The sequence below is a fragment of the Aptenodytes forsteri genome, unplaced genomic scaffold (genome assembly GCF_000699145.1).
Source record: "Aptenodytes forsteri isolate BGI_AS27 unplaced genomic scaffold, ASM69914v1 Scaffold136, whole genome shotgun sequence".
Lineage (NCBI taxonomy): Eukaryota > Metazoa > Chordata > Aves > Sphenisciformes > Spheniscidae > Aptenodytes > Aptenodytes forsteri.
Genome location: NW_008796111.1, coordinates 3558225 through 3576030, shown reverse-complemented (window position 1 = coordinate 3576030; position 17806 = coordinate 3558225). Strand labels below are relative to the sequence as shown.

Below are 17806 nucleotides of genomic sequence, written 5' to 3'. Positions count from 1 at the left end.
ACTTGTTACTTGTTAGCCACAAGAGGCGAATATAAAATAAGCTTGCATATAATCTGATTATGTGTGAAATTCCTCCTGTCAACTCCGTGTAACAGATCTCTCAAGCACCAGCCGCCAGCCGTTGCCCGTGGGTCATAGCCTGCCCGGTGCAGGCAGGGTGCGGGCAGCTTTCCTAGCACACCCAAACTCTTTTTATTTTATTTTATTTTTATTTTCAGGAGCTGCTCAGCCATTCATCAGAGCGACCAGAGAAGCAACAGCTGAAGGAGGCTCTGGAGGCGATGCAGGTACGGGAGGGCGAGAGCGGCGGCGGGGCTGTGCTGGGCTCGGGGTGCAACAGAGCCCGGAACCCCTCTGCTTCTGTAAAACAAAAACTTAGATTGGAAAAACCATCCCACAGCCTGAGGGAAGGCAGCATCTCCTCCTTTAGGACGTGCGTGTGTATATTGATTGCCATTTGATGCGATTGCTTCGCAGCAGATCTGTAGTCATCACTGTTATCTTCCTCCTTCAGCAGCTGGGGAAGCTGGTATTTGTTGACAAGTTACAACTTTTCCCTAATGACTATTGTGCGTAAAGAGGCCGTGCCAGATTCGGCTCTTGTTTTTGCTAGGAGGGATCTGGAGGAGCTCCAGCCGTATCAGCAAGTCGGGGAGTATTGCAGAAATGCGAGCCCGTGCCCGTGTCAGTGCGGAGCATTGCCTGCGCGCTGTTATCCAGGCGCTGGCTGGGAATCCTTTTATCCAAGTATTATTTTTTATTAAGGGGAAAAATTCTCTTTCCACAATTGAAGACTTCTGGTGTCAAAATTTTGCTTTGTTTAAAGTTTTTTTGAGCTTTCAGCTGAAACCCCCAAGATCTCAGGAAAACCTTCAGCAACAAAAAATAAAATCATCTAAATGTTTTCTGACTTGGATACGTGTCCCCCCCGCACACTCACACTGCGGGATAATCATCAGCAGAATCTGACTTGAGGATGATCATTAAATCCAGGTTTTCTCTCTGGAGAGCATTGCAGGATTCATCCCTGGGCTCGCTCCCGTGTTCTCAGGTCACTTTGTTTTCTACCTCCGAGCTGCAGCTTTTGTAACAACAACTGCGTTTCCCAGCACTTACATAAGTTGGGTGACCTTTTCAGCCATTATCCCTGCAAGCGCGGGGAACCAGAGCCGATATGTAGGTCACTTTAAAGTTAAGGTTGTTTGAAGGACGTTGCATTCGCAGCCCACTGCTGCACAACACATTGCCGTGGCCTCAAATGAACACTAAACCCTGGTGACAGTTGTTAAACCCTGCTTATGCCTCACAATACGGCACCCACTGACACCACTGCTAATAAAGAAATGTATATATGGTCTGGCTACACTGCAGACTCAGCATTTTTTGCAGGAAGCTGCACAGAGCCATCAGCCGGGTTTCTCTCTTTCATCGCCCCATCACCAGGAGAGCGCAGGTGCAGTTCAGACCGCGCTGGGCTCAGCAGGGGCATAGGAAGCCGTGCAGTTTGGTTTTAATTGATCTGTAAACCAAGGCTTAACTTACAAGTGATGTTTTTCATCGCGAATGCAGCCTTTCTGTCTGCCGTGCTGGTGGGCGGCGGACGTTGCTGCCGTCTGGGGCGAGAGTCGTGCAGGGGAGTGAATATCTACAGCTAGAGCTACATTTCCCAAAGGGATTCACCTCCCTTTTATTTTGCATAGGTAGTTGTTTCCACAAAGCGCAGGGGCAGGATTTGCTCCAAAAAATTGCACGTGGGGGGCATTCGGTGCAGGTGCTGACCCTCCACCTGAGTGCACAGAACCGAGCCCCCTGGTGATGGTGGGGGCGAGGCGGGTTCCCGGTTAAATCCCGCAGCCCAGGTTTGCACGTTGCTGTCGCTGTTTCGAGTCACAGTCGATCCTGGGATTGTGTTTCCAGTTTGCGCAGGAGACGGCCTGTTCAGCAGCAGGGAGCAAATGCTCAAGCGTGATGGAGGATGCCGCTTTGTGAGGCTTTTGGTTTTGTCATTCTTCATAACCATCCCTGCCACCAGCCTGGTGGGGCGTTTGGTGGTGTTACAAGTATTGTCACGTAGATTTGTGATTATCATCTGTGATTAACCCTTTTTATGTTGGGAAGCTGAGGAAGGTCTGACCTGGAGGGGATGTCTTCAAAAAATCCCATGTTCAGACTTAATCCAAGTTGACAAGAGCTGTTCTTGAGGACAAGGAGGCAGGGAGCAGATAAGAAGCAAACAGGCACAGAAAATATGCTCAGAAGGGTGTAAGAAGTTGTTTTAGCGGCAGGGATGGGGTTCTTCCTCTTTGACGGGTCAAAATTTGGGTAAGCAAGGAATTTTTCAGGACAGAACAAGCTGCATCGAGTGTCTCCTTATTTTACAACATAGCCTTTGTGCGGTGGGAGATTTTGGAGGCCCAGATGTGTTGGAGATGGGGATGCTCTCACGGGGTGTCCCCTGGGAGGACAGAGCGTGAGCATCCCAATGCTCTCGCCAGCTCGGGCGCGATCCGGAGCACCCAGGGAGGTCAGCTGGAAGCAAGCGGGGCAGAGCCAGGTCAAGTGCTGTTCACAGCTAACGTGCAGCCGGGTGTCCAAAGCAGTTATTTTACAGACGTGGATGTTTTGACAGTAGAGACTGGCTGGCAGCTTTTGTATCCGGGGGGATGAAGGGAATTACGATGATGAAAGCCGGGAGGGAAGGATGCTGCCGGGGCAGAGGCGCAAAGGCAGGGGATGCCTGGCCGCTCGCCCCGGCTCTCTGGTTTGCTGTCTGCACTGGGTTCATGCGTTGCCCTCTTCTGGGAAATGGGAAAAATTGCAGCACCTGCCTGTTTCAGCAGTGCAAGCACAAAAAGCCTGTGCTCACGGTGCCCCGGGCTGCTGCTTGAATCCTGGTCTGACTCCCGAGGGCGGAGGGGAGCGCGGCTTCGGGGAGCCGGGGTCGTGTGTTTTCTGCTTTGGTAAGATACTAGTTTCATCTGGAAATTAAAAATCAATATTCACTTTTCTTTTAAGGACTTGGCCATGTACATAAATGAAGTAAAGAGGGACAAAGAGACTTTAAAGAAAATAAGTGAATTTCAGAGCTCTATAGAAAATCTGGTAAGTTGGAAAATCCTCTCACTCCCTACTTTAATTTGATTATTATTAACATACATGCTTTTTCTGTGCAATTCCTACTGAATCTGAATCTGCTACCCAAGAAAGATCCCTGTGTGTTTGGACACTCCCTGATCACCGGCTGTTTTTGCTGACAGTCCAGCAGTGGTTGCTGCATTACAAAACCCATTTGGCTGTGATGGAGGGTGGCTTTTGTGCGTGGTGTTACGCTGAAATTGCTTCTCCAACTTTTTCTCATGTTATTAGTGTAGGGGGGACCCAAGAATTCCCCAAATCTGCTATTTAATTTCCTGTCTGCTATTTAAAGCGGGTTTTCTTTTGCTGTTAAGAGGACAGAGAGGTTAACTGAATGTTCTTGCCCTTGAAAGTGTCCCAAGGCCCGTTTGGAGGAGAAGGGCACATGTAATATGCACCTAATCCCCAAAATCTCAACCAGATATTTTAAGAAGAATCTCATCCTCCAAACTCCAGAGGTATCAAACGCTTGGTCCCATTACTGTGCATCAGCTCACCCTGTGCAACCCATCACTCACTCTAGCCCCGAAGAAGCCCATTAGTTTAATATTCAGTGGCAGAGCTTCAAGCTAACGAGCTTTTTCCCACATTTGCCGGAGGGTGGGAGGGGAGGGCTGGTCAGCTGCGGGCGCAGCTGCTCTGCTGTCACGCTTTACGCTGGGGTAATGCAATTTGGGGGCTGACACCTGAGATGCTTCAAAAGGGCTGATGGAGGGAGATGCCGGGGGCTGCCCAACCCGAGGGCTTCCTGGAGGGGTCCTGGGTTTGGGGGGCTTTAAGCCTTGACTTCATTTGAAAACAATGAACTTGTAATTGATGGTTATTTAACAGACAGAGACAAAATCCTTAATTTTCAAGAGAAACCGGCAAAAATTCTCCGGTGGGATATGGCTCACAGGTTTCGATTGAAGCAGTCGTGACAATCCTGATCTGCGCGAACAATCAGACATCATGCTCCGTAAAAACGGGAATGCGAATGGGGGCATTAAGCAGCCACTTCTCCTCCTTGCAGCAGCCAGAGAGCAAATCTGACACACGAGAGATGAGATGTTAGCAAAGCAGTCGCTCCTGTCTGCAGGTCAATCCCACGCACGTTCTGCTCCGTGTTGCCTTTCGTTGCACTGGGCGGGACGTTGTGGAGTGGCTGGTGTTACGTATACAGAGCCCACATGGCACGACAATGAAATAATTACGGACTATACACACAGCTGTGTAAAATATTTATTTTCCTCACCAGTGGTGACGCTTCACAATGGTTTTTTTTCCTGTAAGAACTATGCAAGGGGATTGATCCCCGTGGGTCGTCAGCTGTGCTGCACCGAGCAACGTTTGCAAGGGCTTTTGAGCTGAAAGACAAACTGACCAAACCCTTGGGTTGGGTGCCAGCCTCTCCAAAATCTCCAGTCTTAGTTCAGGATGGGAATCAAAACTACAATAGCTTCGGTTCTGGTTTTGTAGAAACCTCTGGAAAATAGCTTATTTTGCGGGGGTTTTGCTTTCTGGATCCCAAGCCTTGCAAAAATGCTTTGACTCCTGAGCCTTGTCCTGGGATGCTGATGCTCAAGCTCCAGGGATCTCCCGTGGTCCCATTCCTGATGCCGGGGCCGTGCTCGTGCGTGGGCTCCCCTTGGCGAGGGCGATGCTGTTCCCAGGAGCTTCTGCAGCTCGAGGCAGGGCTGGTGGGGATGCCCCCACCACACTGTGCGACCCGGGCAGGTTGGGGTTTCAGTCTCCAAAGCATCGTCCCAGCCCTGGCTGTGGATCTCAGCCCTGCTTTGCTTTCTGCAGCAAGTGAAGCTGGAGGAGTTTGGGAGGCCAAAGATCGATGGCGAGCTGAAGGTCCGCTCCATAGTCAACCACACCAAGCAGGACAGGTGAGTGAGCAACAGTGCTCAGAAGTTTTCCCAAACTAAAGGTGCCTTTGTTTGGCGATTCCCCTTGTGCTCATTTATTCAGGGGTTGCCTAGAGTTGCGCTGACAGAAGTCACCATCAATGTGAAATTATAGCACGGTTAGAGCATTGAGCTGCGCTGGCTGGGCAGCTCTGCAGAGCTTTCCAAACGCTTCCCGTTGAATGGGGACCTTAACGAGGTGCGTGACTGGGTTGCTTGTTTATTTGCTTGCTTTGGGCAGGTATTTATTTTTATTTGATAAAGTGGTGATCGTCTGCAAAAGGAAAGGATACAATTATGAGCTGAAAGAAATTATTGAGCTACTCTTCCACAAGATGACTGACGACCCTATGAACAACAAGGACATTAAGAAGGTAGGTGGACCGGGGATAAGCTCTGCTGGAGAGCATTTTGGAGCTGTTTTGGCCAGTCCATGGGTAGTACGTTCCCATTAGCCTTTTAAAATAGAAACGGAGCTTGCAAAAAGCTGGAAAATAAACGCTCAACTTTCAGGGCAGCCTCACAGAGAGTTGGGAAATGTTTATTAATGTGGGGCTGGGCTTGATCCTTGACCTCCGTCCTTGCAAAACAGCCCTGAAGAAGCTGGGATGATTGGAGTTAGGAGAGAGGAAACTGCTCCCTGCTTTCCGGCCCGTGGGCAGCGAGGGACCGGCAAGGAGCAAACATCAGATGGGGCGGAGAGGAGGGCGGGGAGGGAAGGTCCGTCCGGCTGCTCTCGCTCCCGCGAGTCGTGGGGTGGAGGAGCCTGGAAAGGCAGCATGAGCGTTGCCGACCAGCCTGCCAAAATCAGCACTCGGAGCACGGTTGCCACTGAAGGACCATCGTTTTGCCAGTGGTTTGGGGCTCAGTCTGCAGCCATGAAAGAAACCCCCCCGCAGCTGTCGGTTTAGCAGAGACCCGTTAGCTTAATCCACTTTCGTGCAATGGGAAGAGGTATTGTACAATGGGACAAGGGACATTTGGGTAAGAATAGCCAATTTTACCACTTGGATGCTGAAGAAATGCTGCTAGCTTTGTGTTTTAATGAAATATATTTCCACTTTGCTCTCCTATGCTTTCTAGTCTCATGGAAAAATGGTAAGCAAAGCACACAATTTTCTCTCGTGTTTTTCTGTGCAATGTTGTAATGAGACAGGCAGAGCATATGTGCAGTGGGCAGGTCAGATGTTCCTCCTGGGCTGTCAGTTGCTGTCAGGGAAAGATATAATGCCTGGGGAGGATCCATTGGAGCAGAAAAATCTGGGTTCTCTCATCTGCCACCATAAAATCCTATTTGGCCCTAGTGCACGGTGCCCAGCTGATTCAGGCATCATTAGTTGTGATGTTTTAGAGAAACACGGAGCTCTTATTCCTCCTTCCCTGCTGTTACCTTTGCAAAGGTTCAGCAGTCCTTCAGAAGAAGGGACAGGGGCAGGCACTGAGAGCAGTTATTAAGATGCCTGAATAAAAGCGCGGCGCGTTCTGCTGCTTGGGCGTCGAGAGCACAGCGGTCCGATCAGCTCTCTCGTTTTCTCTTAACAGTGGTCATACGGCTTCTACCTAATTCATCTTCAGGGAAAGCAGGGCTTCCAGTTCTTCTGCAAGACGGAGGAAATGAAGAGGAAGTGGATGGAGCAGTTTGAAATGGCAATGTGAGCACGAGTGGCTGTTCTAGCCCTGGCGTGCAGTCGCCAAGCACGGGGCGACAGTGTCTTGGACCAGCAGGTCACTGGAGACCAGCTCTGATAGCAAAGCCACGGGGAAGCTCGCGTGGACTTGCTGGATGGGTCCCTGTGCGAAGGGAGCTTGGGTCTGGCATGTCGTCGTCTACCCCGAGCATCTGCAGCAAAGCACGCCTGGTGCATCTCTGAAATGACGCCTGCAGTGATTGCCGTGGTGTCAGGCCACGCGTGAAGCACTGAGCTGGGGCTGGAGGGAGGCGTTGCAGGAGAAGGGCTGCTGCTGCAGGGACCTGGTCCTGAGCAGAGCAGGGGTTGGCCCCCGCGCTGGCGGGTCTGGGCTATTGATTGACTTCGGGCAAGGGCCAAATCCGTGAATGTTGTCCCAGGGGAAGGTTGATGGGCAAAATCATCTCTGCACAGCCAAGCCCTGAGCCTGCTTTCATACTTGATTTCTTATCTGTCCGTGTGGTTTCCAAATTTTGACTGAAATGCAAACAGCAGCTGCCGTGACAGGTCACGAGTACAGCGTGGCTCATAGGGACAGGTTGATAACCTCCTGGTCCTTTCCCTTAGGTCCAACATAAAGCCAGAGAAAGCCAATGCAAATCACCATAACTTCCAGATGTACACATTTGAAAAGACTACCAACTGCAAAGCCTGCAGGATGTTCCTAAGGTGAGCAACATCCTTCCAGCTTTTCTGCATCTGCATTAAAACACGGAAAGAAAATCTCAAAGCTGAGGCTGAATTAGGACTTTCTGACTTCTTTTTTTGCGCAGAGGAACCTTCTACCAGGGCTATCTTTGCCCCAAATGTGGAGCGGGTGCTCATAAGGAGTGCTTGGAGATCATTCCTCCCTGCAAGATCGGTGAGTTGTTTCACATCATTAGCAGCTTGTGCCAAGGAGGTGAACGCATGTGAATGATCTGAAAGATTCGCTCTAGAAAGCACTAATGTTTGTTAATGCATAACAAAATCTGAGTACGCTCCCACCCACCTCTCAGGGCTGTAATTCACAATGGCTGGTGGTTTAAAAAACAAACCAACCAACCAACCAAAACCCCCCCAAACCAAAGAGCTGAATCCCGTCTATGTCAGAGGATCGCAGCAGCTCTGTGTACTAGGTGGGATAACCCAGCCCTCATGCTGGGAGGGCATTTAAGAGAGAGGATGATTTCTTCATCAGGAGATCTTGATTAGTGAAAGCAGGAGGGTCTGCGCCAGGAATCATGTTTCTGATGAGAAGGAGAGACCTCGTCTCCGGATCCCAGATGACCCACAGCGCTGCAAAAATCTGTGTCCTTGATCTAAATCGGGCAAAACCGTGCCTCGCCTCGCCTCCCCTCGCCTGGGTCAGAGCCCTGGCACTGCTCGGTGCAGGGGACTGTCACGGGGTGGCTTTGGGGAGGTTTTGGGTGGGGAGCGGAGGGAGGAAGAAACAAAATCGCAGAACTTTGTGCAAGTGAGAAAATGTCCTTGTTGGGCTCCAGTCCCTCCCTGGGTCTTGCCCACCTGGTGCAGAGCGATGACTTGAGTGGCCCCAGCCTCTGCTTTGTGCTTCCTCCATCAAGTTCAAGCACTGATGCCGGTTTATTGATACTCGCAGCGTCAAGAGAAACAGAAAAAGGGGGTTATTGCCTGTTAAATTAACCACTTACTTCAACATTTCTCTTGCAGGTTCTTCAGCAGACCAGGTACGTTGTTTGATGGCCCTTTTCCCGCATCCCCCTCTGCCTTGGGCAGAGCCTGTATCCTTGCCCAGTCCAGGTGCCAGCAGCTTGTGGGAAGGACCAGCACCGGCCTCAGGGGGGTCCCAGGAACCTGGGGGGCAGGACTGGAGACTGATGGCCTCTCCTCCAGCCTAAAACTGGCCCGGTCTGGGTGGCACCATGGCCCTTGGGAGGTGCCAGCACCCAGCTGGGGCGAGCACCGGGTGCCAGCTGGTGCCAGGGAGGTTTCAGGAGGGGATTTCTTGTCCCGGTGGCTTCAGGCAGGCGCTCGTGGAGGGAGCCGAGACCACCGACCGTGTCCTCATGGAGACTTTTTCCTCTCTCTTTGCAGGATTCAATGAGTGCCGGACCTGGTAAGGGCATTATTGTATTGCAGAAGGGCAAGTAGAGACGGCGTCTTGATTGTGGCTGCAGGTGTCCCTAACATTGAGCATGTGGGAGGGAGAAGCTCCTTCCGAAACCAGAAAGGAGCATTAGTAGCTGCAGAAGGGTCCTGTGCCACCCTCACAGCAAGCGATGGGGCGCCGAGGTCTCTCCTGTCCCTATTCCCCACAGCAGCAGGTTGGGTCTCCTGCGGGAAGACCCGGCTTCTCCCTGGGCTCAGCCCTCACCCGCTGCAGCCGCCAGCACCACGCCATTTCTTTGGGTGCGTTCGTGCCCCTGGCCCGCTCTGACGAGCGGGTAAAGCTTCTGCACGCCGCACCGGTAACCGCGGAGAGCCTGGCGAATTTCCTTGTGCCAGATCGTCCTTCAGAGCAGACCGAACACGTCCTGGCAGGGAGGCTTGTTGGTGATGGGGAGCATCTTCCTGCCGGCGCGTGTCCGGCGCGCTGCGGAGATGTGCAGCTCCGGGCGCTGCCTTCTGATGGGGCCATTAGTCATGATGGTTGCTGCAATATTTTTTTATTTTCCTTTGTTTAAAACTAGCCTTTTAACTAGCCTGCCCTGCCCGTGCTCTGGCTCGAAGGAGAAGGAACAATTTGTTTTTGTGCTTTTTCTGTTAAAAGGAAAACCAAGCCTGGCAAAAAGAAACCTGAATCAAATTGGTGGTTAAAAAAAGAAAGCACAGAATGCTCTCGCTGGGCCGGGAGAGGCAGAGGTGGGAAAGCATTTTGAAGATAAACACTGTGATTTTAGTGCAGTTGGGGAAGCTTATTTAATGTGCAGTTGTCAGCAAGACAACTGGACTTTGACTGCGAGCTTCAGGGCTGTTTGGGTCCCAGATACGGCTGAAATTCAGTGGAAGCCGAGTGTTCGCTGGTCCCTTTGGCAATCGTGGGTGTCACCACTGAATCCAGCGGGGTTTGGTGCTGGCCAGGCATTGCCTAACGAGAGCCGGTCCTCCACGGCGAGGTTCAAGTCCAGGTGCAGGGTTGGAAGTCGGAGCTTTGGCTTGGCTCCGTCCTTCATGGGTTTATTTTTGCTCAGTGAACGCAGCCATCCGTGTAACTGCAGGAGCCAAGCCCATTCTCTGTGGGCACTGTTCCTTTCTGCTCTCATGCTTTCTGCCCCAAAATCCTGCCTGCCGGTGCCATTAGATTTGTGGTTCACAGGATAAGCAACAACAGGCTTCGGGGGGGGTGTTTGCTTCTTGTTAACAGGGTCTTAGGTGATGAAACTGTTTTGCATCTGTTCCAGGTCCTAAAATGGTGGCAGTTCAGAATTACCACGGAAACCCAGCCCCCCCCGGGAAGCCGGTGCTGACGTTTCAAATTGGGGACGTGATCGAGCTGCTGAGGGGGGACCCCGACTCACCATGGTGGGAGGTGAGAACAATTCCCTTCGGGGAAATTCCCGGGAAGTTTTAAACCAGTGACTTCTGCATCGTCCCTTTTATTTGTGGGCTTTCCTGGAGCGCAGGGATGTGCTGGTGCTCCGGAGCTGGGGGGTCTGCGAGGTGGTTTGGAGCCTGGGAGCTGCAGCGGGGACCGTCCCTGTCCCTGCACGGCAAAAACGTTGCTCCCCCGTGCACGTCCCAGGCTGATACCCGGCTTGGCTTTGCAGGGGCGGTTGCTGCAGACGAAGAAGTCGGGTTATTTTCCCAGCTCATCGGTAAAGCCCTGCCCCGTTGATGCGAGGGTAAGTGCCAAGGAGGAGATGGAGACGGGAGCACCTGCGGGTGCTGCGGGAGCGCCGGGACGGGCGCTGGGGGCTGTCACGGGAGATGCTGCTCTGGCAGTGCCTGTTGCTCTTCTCAGCCTTCTGCTTGAGACCTTGGTCCTTCCACTAAGCCCCTGGACCTTGAATGAGGCCTTTTACTGCGGCCGAATTAGCGAGGAAGTGGATCCATCATCCCATGGTTGCAAATGTCTGGTCAGGTTGGTCTCAGCCCCGTTCCCAAGGTTGGGGTTGGTGTGACCAGGTCCAGCCTCCATTCCTCCTCTGCGGGGCTGACTCGGGAGCAGGGCGCTTGAGATCGGTCACAGTACAGGAAAACTGCACTTTTGGGTTTTTTTTACTACGTTTTGCAACGCTGTCAGCCGCTTCCCAATTTAAAAAAACGCTCAGGTAAATGAAAAGATGCAGCGTGCTCATCACAGCTGGGAGGCTGAGAGGGAACCGCTCAGCTACGGCGCTGCCCTCCGCCGCCGAAGCCAATAATTCAGAAACGGCTTGGCAGACGAAAACCCTCCTGTGGAGAGGAGCGTCTCGCACGTGACCTCTATAGCCTGATGAGACGCTGGCTCGTCAGTAATAAGCAATGCTCTCTTTGCAGCCTCCCAACAGCCGGCCGCCCTCGCGGGAGATAGACTACACAGCGTACCCGTGGTGAGTCACCCTGCCTGCCGCTGGACAGTGTGCTGGACCCAGCCTTCCTCTGGCCGTAAAGATATATCGACTTTGCCTTTTAATTGTTACTTTCTCAGGAGTCCACTCTAATAACGAATTATGAGTGCAGGTTAGCAGCGCTTTGCATCCCACCTCCCCCACGGCCACGGGGCAGCTGCTGCAGCAGCGTTTGGGTTTTGAAACCTGGTGCAGCCCTAACAGCATCAGAGGGGATTTCTTCACTGATGGAGAGGGTCAGAGGCAAAAGGAGAGATGCTGGTTTCTCTTCCCATTTTCTGTGCCCAGAAAACTGTTTTGGGAGGAAGGAAGCAATTCCTGCCTTGGTGGGAGAGGTTGCACTTGGCTTCCCTCCTGCTCCTTCCCTCCAGCTCCATCCAGGTTTGCAAATACACGAGTCTAAATTATCCCCACGCCCCAGCTCTCGCTGAAGCCTCGTTCACATGGGGACCAACTCCAAATTAGTGGGATTTTCTAGGTACCCTGGAAACATAAGAGACTTCAAAGGGAAGAGGTTGCACTCTGCATCGCTCATCCTCTGTTCAGTGGCTGAGCAGCTCCTTGTCCCTTCTGCTCATGAAGCTTTGGATGAGACCTGTTTCTCTACTTGCCCAACCTTCATGCCTTTAAAAAAAGAATGTGTCCTTTTGTCTAAAGCGTGCCTATTTGAAAGATATGCATTAATTTTTAGTCAATTAAATTAATTAATTAGCCTCTGGGCTCAGGTTCGCAGGGAACATGGAGCGGCAGCAGACGGACAACCTGCTCAAGTCTCACGTCAGCGGCACCTACCTGATCCGGGAGCGGCCAGCCGAGGCGGAGCGCTTTGCCATCAGTATTAAGTGAGTAATACTTAATTTAGTAATTTAGTATTACTCGCATACAGAGGGCGAAACGGGGCTGGAGCATGCAGCTACGTTTTCGTGAGTGCCTTTGCTACCGTTTGCAGGTTCAACGAGGAGGTGAAGCACATCAAGGTGGTGGAGAAGGACAACTGGATTCACATCACGGAAGCCAAGAAGTTTGAAAGCTTGCTGGTAGGTTTTTGTAGCTCCTTGGAGCGTGTGCGCCGTCCCTGCAAGTCAGGCAGAGGACAGCGGAGACAGCCGGGTGCCCCTCTGTCCTCTGCAGGAGCTGGTCGAATACTACCAGAGCCACTCGCTGAAGGAGAGCTTCAAGCAGCTGGACACAACGCTGAAATACCCCTATAAGTCTCGGGAGCGCTCTACCTCTAGGACCTTCACCCGCTCTCCAGGTAAAACCCAGCTCAGCCGCGCGAGTGGGCACCGTTAAACCCCTGATGGAAAATCTCACCCTTTCAGCAAGGCGCAGGAACACCATCTGGACGAAGGGATTTATAGCTTTGCTGTAGGGCTTGAGCCCCCCTAATTTTGCAAATAGGTCTCCTGCTCGGCTGGTGGCATTTTGAGGAGGGGTCTCGCAGGAGGTGGCTGGGGGTCGGGGGGGTCCGGCCAAGCTGGGGCTGCCTGCTGCTGCTCCCCCGAGCTCGTGCGGCTCTGCGGAGCGGGTGCAGCCTCCCAGGGAGAGCTTTTCCTGGGGAAGGCTGGTTTCCCTCCTGCGGTTTTGCACCCCGTGCTCGGGGGTGGTTTGGTCCTGCCGGGAGAGGAGCTGCGGCTGCAGGGGCAGCCCGTCCGCCTGTGGGTAGTGAGCAGAGGTTTGATGCTCTGCTGGCGGGATGTATCGTGTCTTACCTGCCCACGTGAGTTTTTGTGCATGTGTTTTAATGGATCCAGTTCCAGTGTCACTTGTGATGGTTTGACTCCCAGTGGGACTGCTTTAATGGAGATGATGGTAGAAATGGTAAGTCTGTGCCTAAAATAAAAAAAAAAAAAAGAAAAAAAATCAAAACAAATGGAAAGCAAAATGTGCATTAGTGCAAAATGTTCCATTTTGTCTAAAAGCCTGAGTGCAGAAATAACTACTTTGTGTGGAAAAATGTATTTTTAAAAAACTTTTTCCATGGTATATTTTAAAAAGAATACCAAAGGAAGATAGGTTTTAAACGTTGATCAAGTATCTTTTCCAATAAAATACAACCCTAGGGTGACTTTTGAGCCCCACACTGGCTGTGGGGCTGTGGATGGACCTGCTGCTGGTTGTCCCAGCTCCGAGCCCCTGCACAAAACCTTCTGTATGCTTTGCCGTGTATTTCTCCATTGGCTTTTAAAGCATTGTGCATTATAATTTTTTTTTTTTTTTTTAATTTCCTTTTTAATGCGTGTTCTGCCTCTTTCTGTTTCTCTCTAACCTCTTTGCAGCCTCCTGCGCTTCCTACAACTTTTCTTTTCTCAGTCCTCAGGGCCTCAACTTTTCTTCTCAGAGCTCCTCCAGTCCCTTCTGGTCAGGTACCAGTGCCTCTCCCGCCGGAGAGACCTGCCACCTTCCCCAGGCTGCAGCATCCCCAGCTTGAAAGCCATCGCCAGCGGGACCTGCGGGGTCCCCGCTGTCCCTCCATCACCCGCAGGCAGTTCAGGGGGTCCCCAGTGCTGCCCTGGGGCGCAGCCTTGAAATAAGTTAATTAACCATGGCTTGGCTGGAAGCAAAACGCACTCCCCCCTCTCCCCAAAATCAAGGCAGGGAGGAGATGGAGTTGTCACTATTTGAGAAAGGGGGCTAAAATTAACGAAAAAGTGAACCTAGCGCATTGGGATCTCATGATGTACTTCAAGCTCGACCTGCTTATCCCGTGTGTTTCACCGAACAAGCATTGACATCACACCGTCTTCCAGACCGTTCCTCCTTGCTGTACAAGGAGAACATCTCAATGTCCGGCAGTTTTTGAGCTCTGGCATCTGAGGCTGCTTGGGAGCCCCTTGCTGAGGAGGCGGGGGGGAACCTGCGCTGTCAAACGTGTTTTGTGGCTCAGACTCCCTGCAGAGAGTGCAGTGGTGCTCCGGCCTTTGAACCCCAGTGATTAAATGCGTTACAGACTGGTGTCTTCCTCCCTGTTTGGCAGGGATCAGAGCAAAATCGTGCCAGTTCATTTCTTCCCGTTCAGGCTTTTACCTTTCAGTATTTTCTTTAGGCTGGACAGGGAAAATCATCGGCAAAGCCACACGTGCTTTCCTTAGTGCCGTGTTTGGGAAGAACACTTAACTTTTCAAGGTTTTAGAACATAATTCTGGGAATTTGAGATCCTTTAACTGCATAGAAAGTATTGCATGAAAGTAATTTGTGCATCAATGGGCTCTGAGCAAGCTCCTGATGAAAGAGTTCAAAGCTGCTGTGATTCTCGCTCCGTTCTCCAGCCTGGCTGACTGGCGAGGACGGACGAGCCCTCCAGTGATTGCACGTTGTGTGTCTGGACCGTCTCCATCGCCATCCTCATCTCCTTCCATCCCGAGAGCTGAAAACCTGGGCAAAGCTTTTCCTCAAACTTAGTTCAACCTTGGTTTGCAAACTTTTAAAATTCAAATTAATCCTCAAAAGTCCTGGGACAAAAAGGGTAGCTTCACTGAAACACGACGTCCCTTCGGAGTGGGGTTTTTTTGCAAACTTCAAAGGAGGTGCATTTTTCTCCTCCGCCCATCCCATCCCTCCCACCGTCGCTCTCCAACCCTCCTTTTCCCCTGCCCAGACACTGGGGCAGGGAAGCTGAGCACTGCCCCTGCCTTTCCCCCCTCACTGCTGCTCCTCCTTGTGCCTCCCCCGACCATCCCCTGCCTGAAGCGATGGAGATCTGCGGTGCTGGGTGCTGGGGCCGTGCTGGTGCTGGTGGAGGCCAGGTCCCAGGATGGCTCACGGGGCCATGCTTCTTATCACAAGGTGTGGTCAGCGTTAGGGTTTGCAGGGTGGTTTTGCGCCTTTTGGTCTGTAATGGGACCAAGTTTCCAAGGTCCCTGGCTGCTCCCTGGCAGGGACAGGAGCAGGGAGGATACCGGGTTAGCAGCTTGTTCCTCCTCATGGCAAAACATACAGGTTTTGCTCAGCATCCCTAGGAGAATCCAATCCCAAAATCTCATTTTTTTGAAGTAGTTTAAATACAAGTTGATTTGTGAAATCTTTCGACAAGGTGGTCCCATCAGGTGCTGGGAGCTGGGCGGCAGCCAAACCTGATACGGATAGTGGAACAGGATTTTTCCATTATTTCGTTGTTAATGCCTGTGTATTCCTATGAAATCTACTCTTTTACTACCGCCTCACAAAAGTACCCCTCACCCCAGCGATCCCCACCAAGCCCCTCCTGGACTCTCCTGGTCAGCAGAGAGGGGCTTCCCAAGCCCATGGAGCTGTTTAAAGCCCAGCAGGAATCCAGTTTAACCCCGACCGCCCCAGTCCGTGCAGGGCTGAGCAATTCGGATGAGGCCAGCCCCGCCATCCGAGCTGCTCCAGGTCGTGGTGTTGCAATGGGAGCCAGCGCCGCGGTGGAAAACCCAGGTTGAACCTCACCAAGCTTTCCCCAGGCTTCGGCTGGTCCCGTGTGGCGGGGCAGCTCTCGACTCCCTCTGCTTTGTCCCCTCGCAGTGTTCACCCCACGGGTCATAGGGACGGCGGTGGCACGATACAACTTCGCGGCACGGGACATGCGGGAGCTCTCGCTGCGAGAGGGCGACGTGGTGAAGATCTACAGCAGGATTGGCGGGGACCAGGGATGGTGGAAGGGGGAAACCAACGGAAGAGTGAGTGTATCCAGATAATGTCCTGTCCCGTTTCTGCAGCGCGCGGTCCTCCCCGCTCTCAACCTGCCCAGCCGGAGCACAGCCTGTTGTCAGGACAGCAAAGGGCAGGGGGACACGTCCCACTCCCTCTTGCTCTTTTTCTGGCTCGTGGATGGGCTGTCATCTCACGAGAGCCACCGCTGTGTTGCCAGTCGGTGCTGTGTGACAGTGACATGCAACGCCCAGTGCATGCCGGCAGGTGGGAGCATGCGGTGGGCAGGCGGGCACGCCAGCTCGGGCGATGTCCAAGTCTGCTCTTCCTTGAACCTGCACGTGGGGGATTTATGCAGGAGTGGCTCTGCAGGTGAAAGGCTCAGCATCCCGGGGAAAAGCAGCAGGCTGATGGCTTGACCTGGTGTCCCACAGAGTTTGTAGCACTGGGGACAGATTCTTCATGCCCCGATCCCTTATATATTGCGGACAACCCATGTGTCCAAGGCAACGTGTAGTTGCTAGCTCCACCTCAGTTAGGGTAACGGCTGCACCGCCTCCCCGTCACCACCGTGCATTGGGATGCGGGTGCACCCAGCGCCGTACAAATGGCTCACCGGGAACAGCGTGGGGGGGGTGGGGAATAGTCCCGGTGACGGAACAGGAGGTCCCTTCAGCTCCCCATTTCTCCAGCTCACCTCCCCGCTTCCCCGACAGGTTGGCTGGTTTCCCTCGACGTACGTGGAAGAGGAGGGGGTGCAATGACTGCGGAGATGTCTGATGGAAAGTCGTCGAGCGCCCAGAGCGAGCCGCTGCAGACCGTGCACACTTGTCCCGATGCCTGCGGCTCCCCATGAGACGCGGCTGGATGCCTCCCAGGACTGCCCTCGCAGACTCTTTAGCAATCCGTTCCTCTGTACAGTGTGTGTGTGCGCGCGCGCGTCGGGGCCGCCGGCGGCCTCGCTCCTGTTAGGTGTATAGAAGATTGATGGTCTGTCGGATAACGTTCATGTAGCAGCTGCAGAAGAGTCCCGGGAAAGCCGCGCTCCCCTGCATGGACAGAGCTGAGAGACTCTGTGCGGTGCCCGCCGGAGGATGGGGTCCTCCAAAGCTCTTTTACTGAAGGTGTTTTAAAAGCCACTGTGGTGATGGTGGTGGGAGGGTGAGGCTGAAGACTTGCGCCTGGGCTGGTGCCCAGGTGTGCCAAGGTGAGAAGTTGGGGGTTTCTAAGGGGAGGGTGCGACTCAGCTCCGAGGAGATGATGTGGACCCCCCACCACGCCGCTCGGGTGGGCTCCCTGGGTCAGGATTTCAACAGTCTCCCTGGCAGCCGTGCGGCAGCGCCCGGCAGCACCGTGCTGCAGCCGGGGCGAGGGAGCAGAGCGGGGACACCCGACCCGGGAGGAGGAAACGGCTGTTGCTCGTCTCTGAAGGATGCCAGCTATTAAACCAGGAGCGCGTTTTGACCATCAGACGTAGGCTGGAAGTGGACCTTCAGGTCAGACAGGAGGGGAAAGAGCTGCTTTGGCATCCCAAGCCAGTTTTCTTTACAACCACCTTCAGTCCTACCAGCCTCGCTGCGGGCGGAGGGGGCAGCCCAGGCTGCAGACTGGTCCCACTGGTGAGCAGAAGGTCTCGGCGTGTTGCAGGACTGGAGATGTGCTTCACCACACAAGGGTTTTGGAGGCCACCGAGGCACCAGGTACATGCAGAGGAGTGGACAGAAGCATGTGTCCGTGGGTCTGTCCTGCCATCGCTCCCAGCTTGGTCCTGCTGTGGGCAGACCCCCCCCTCCCCTGAGCCAGGCTGATTTTTCTTGCAGCTGTGACACATCCCACCTCGCTGAGCTCAGGGGGGTGAACCCACCTGAGTAAGGGCTACGGTATCAACTGATTTCTCTCACTAAGTTGTGAAAGCATCTCTTCTTCTCCAGCTGTGTGCACTTTTGGGGGCTGTGAGCATTGCCCCCTC

The 17806-nt window shown here is 53.1% G+C and overlaps 1 protein-coding gene across 1 annotated transcript in view; it reads left to right on the top strand.

Annotated features, from left to right (window-relative positions):
• Positions 1-16601, top strand: part of VAV2 (vav guanine nucleotide exchange factor 2) — a 121618-nt gene extending 105017 nt beyond the window's left edge. Inside the window, exons 12-30 of the mRNA XM_009287041.1 lie at positions 219-287; positions 3016-3102; positions 4924-5009; positions 5269-5401; positions 6111-6125; positions 6570-6679; positions 7283-7384; positions 7489-7577; positions 8387-8403; positions 8771-8792; positions 10078-10205; positions 10444-10518; positions 11156-11208; positions 11952-12068; positions 12176-12263; positions 12358-12481; positions 13506-13592; positions 15712-15866; positions 16554-16601. Of these exons, the coding sequence (XP_009285316.1) occupies positions 219-287; positions 3016-3102; positions 4924-5009; positions 5269-5401; positions 6111-6125; positions 6570-6679; positions 7283-7384; positions 7489-7577; positions 8387-8403; positions 8771-8792; positions 10078-10205; positions 10444-10518; positions 11156-11208; positions 11952-12068; positions 12176-12263; positions 12358-12481; positions 13506-13592; positions 15712-15866; positions 16554-16601 (1605 nt within the window). The remainder of the gene's footprint in view (positions 1-218; positions 288-3015; positions 3103-4923; positions 5010-5268; positions 5402-6110; positions 6126-6569; positions 6680-7282; positions 7385-7488; positions 7578-8386; positions 8404-8770; positions 8793-10077; positions 10206-10443; positions 10519-11155; positions 11209-11951; positions 12069-12175; positions 12264-12357; positions 12482-13505; positions 13593-15711; positions 15867-16553) is intronic.
• Positions 16602-17806: the final 1205 nt, after the last annotated feature.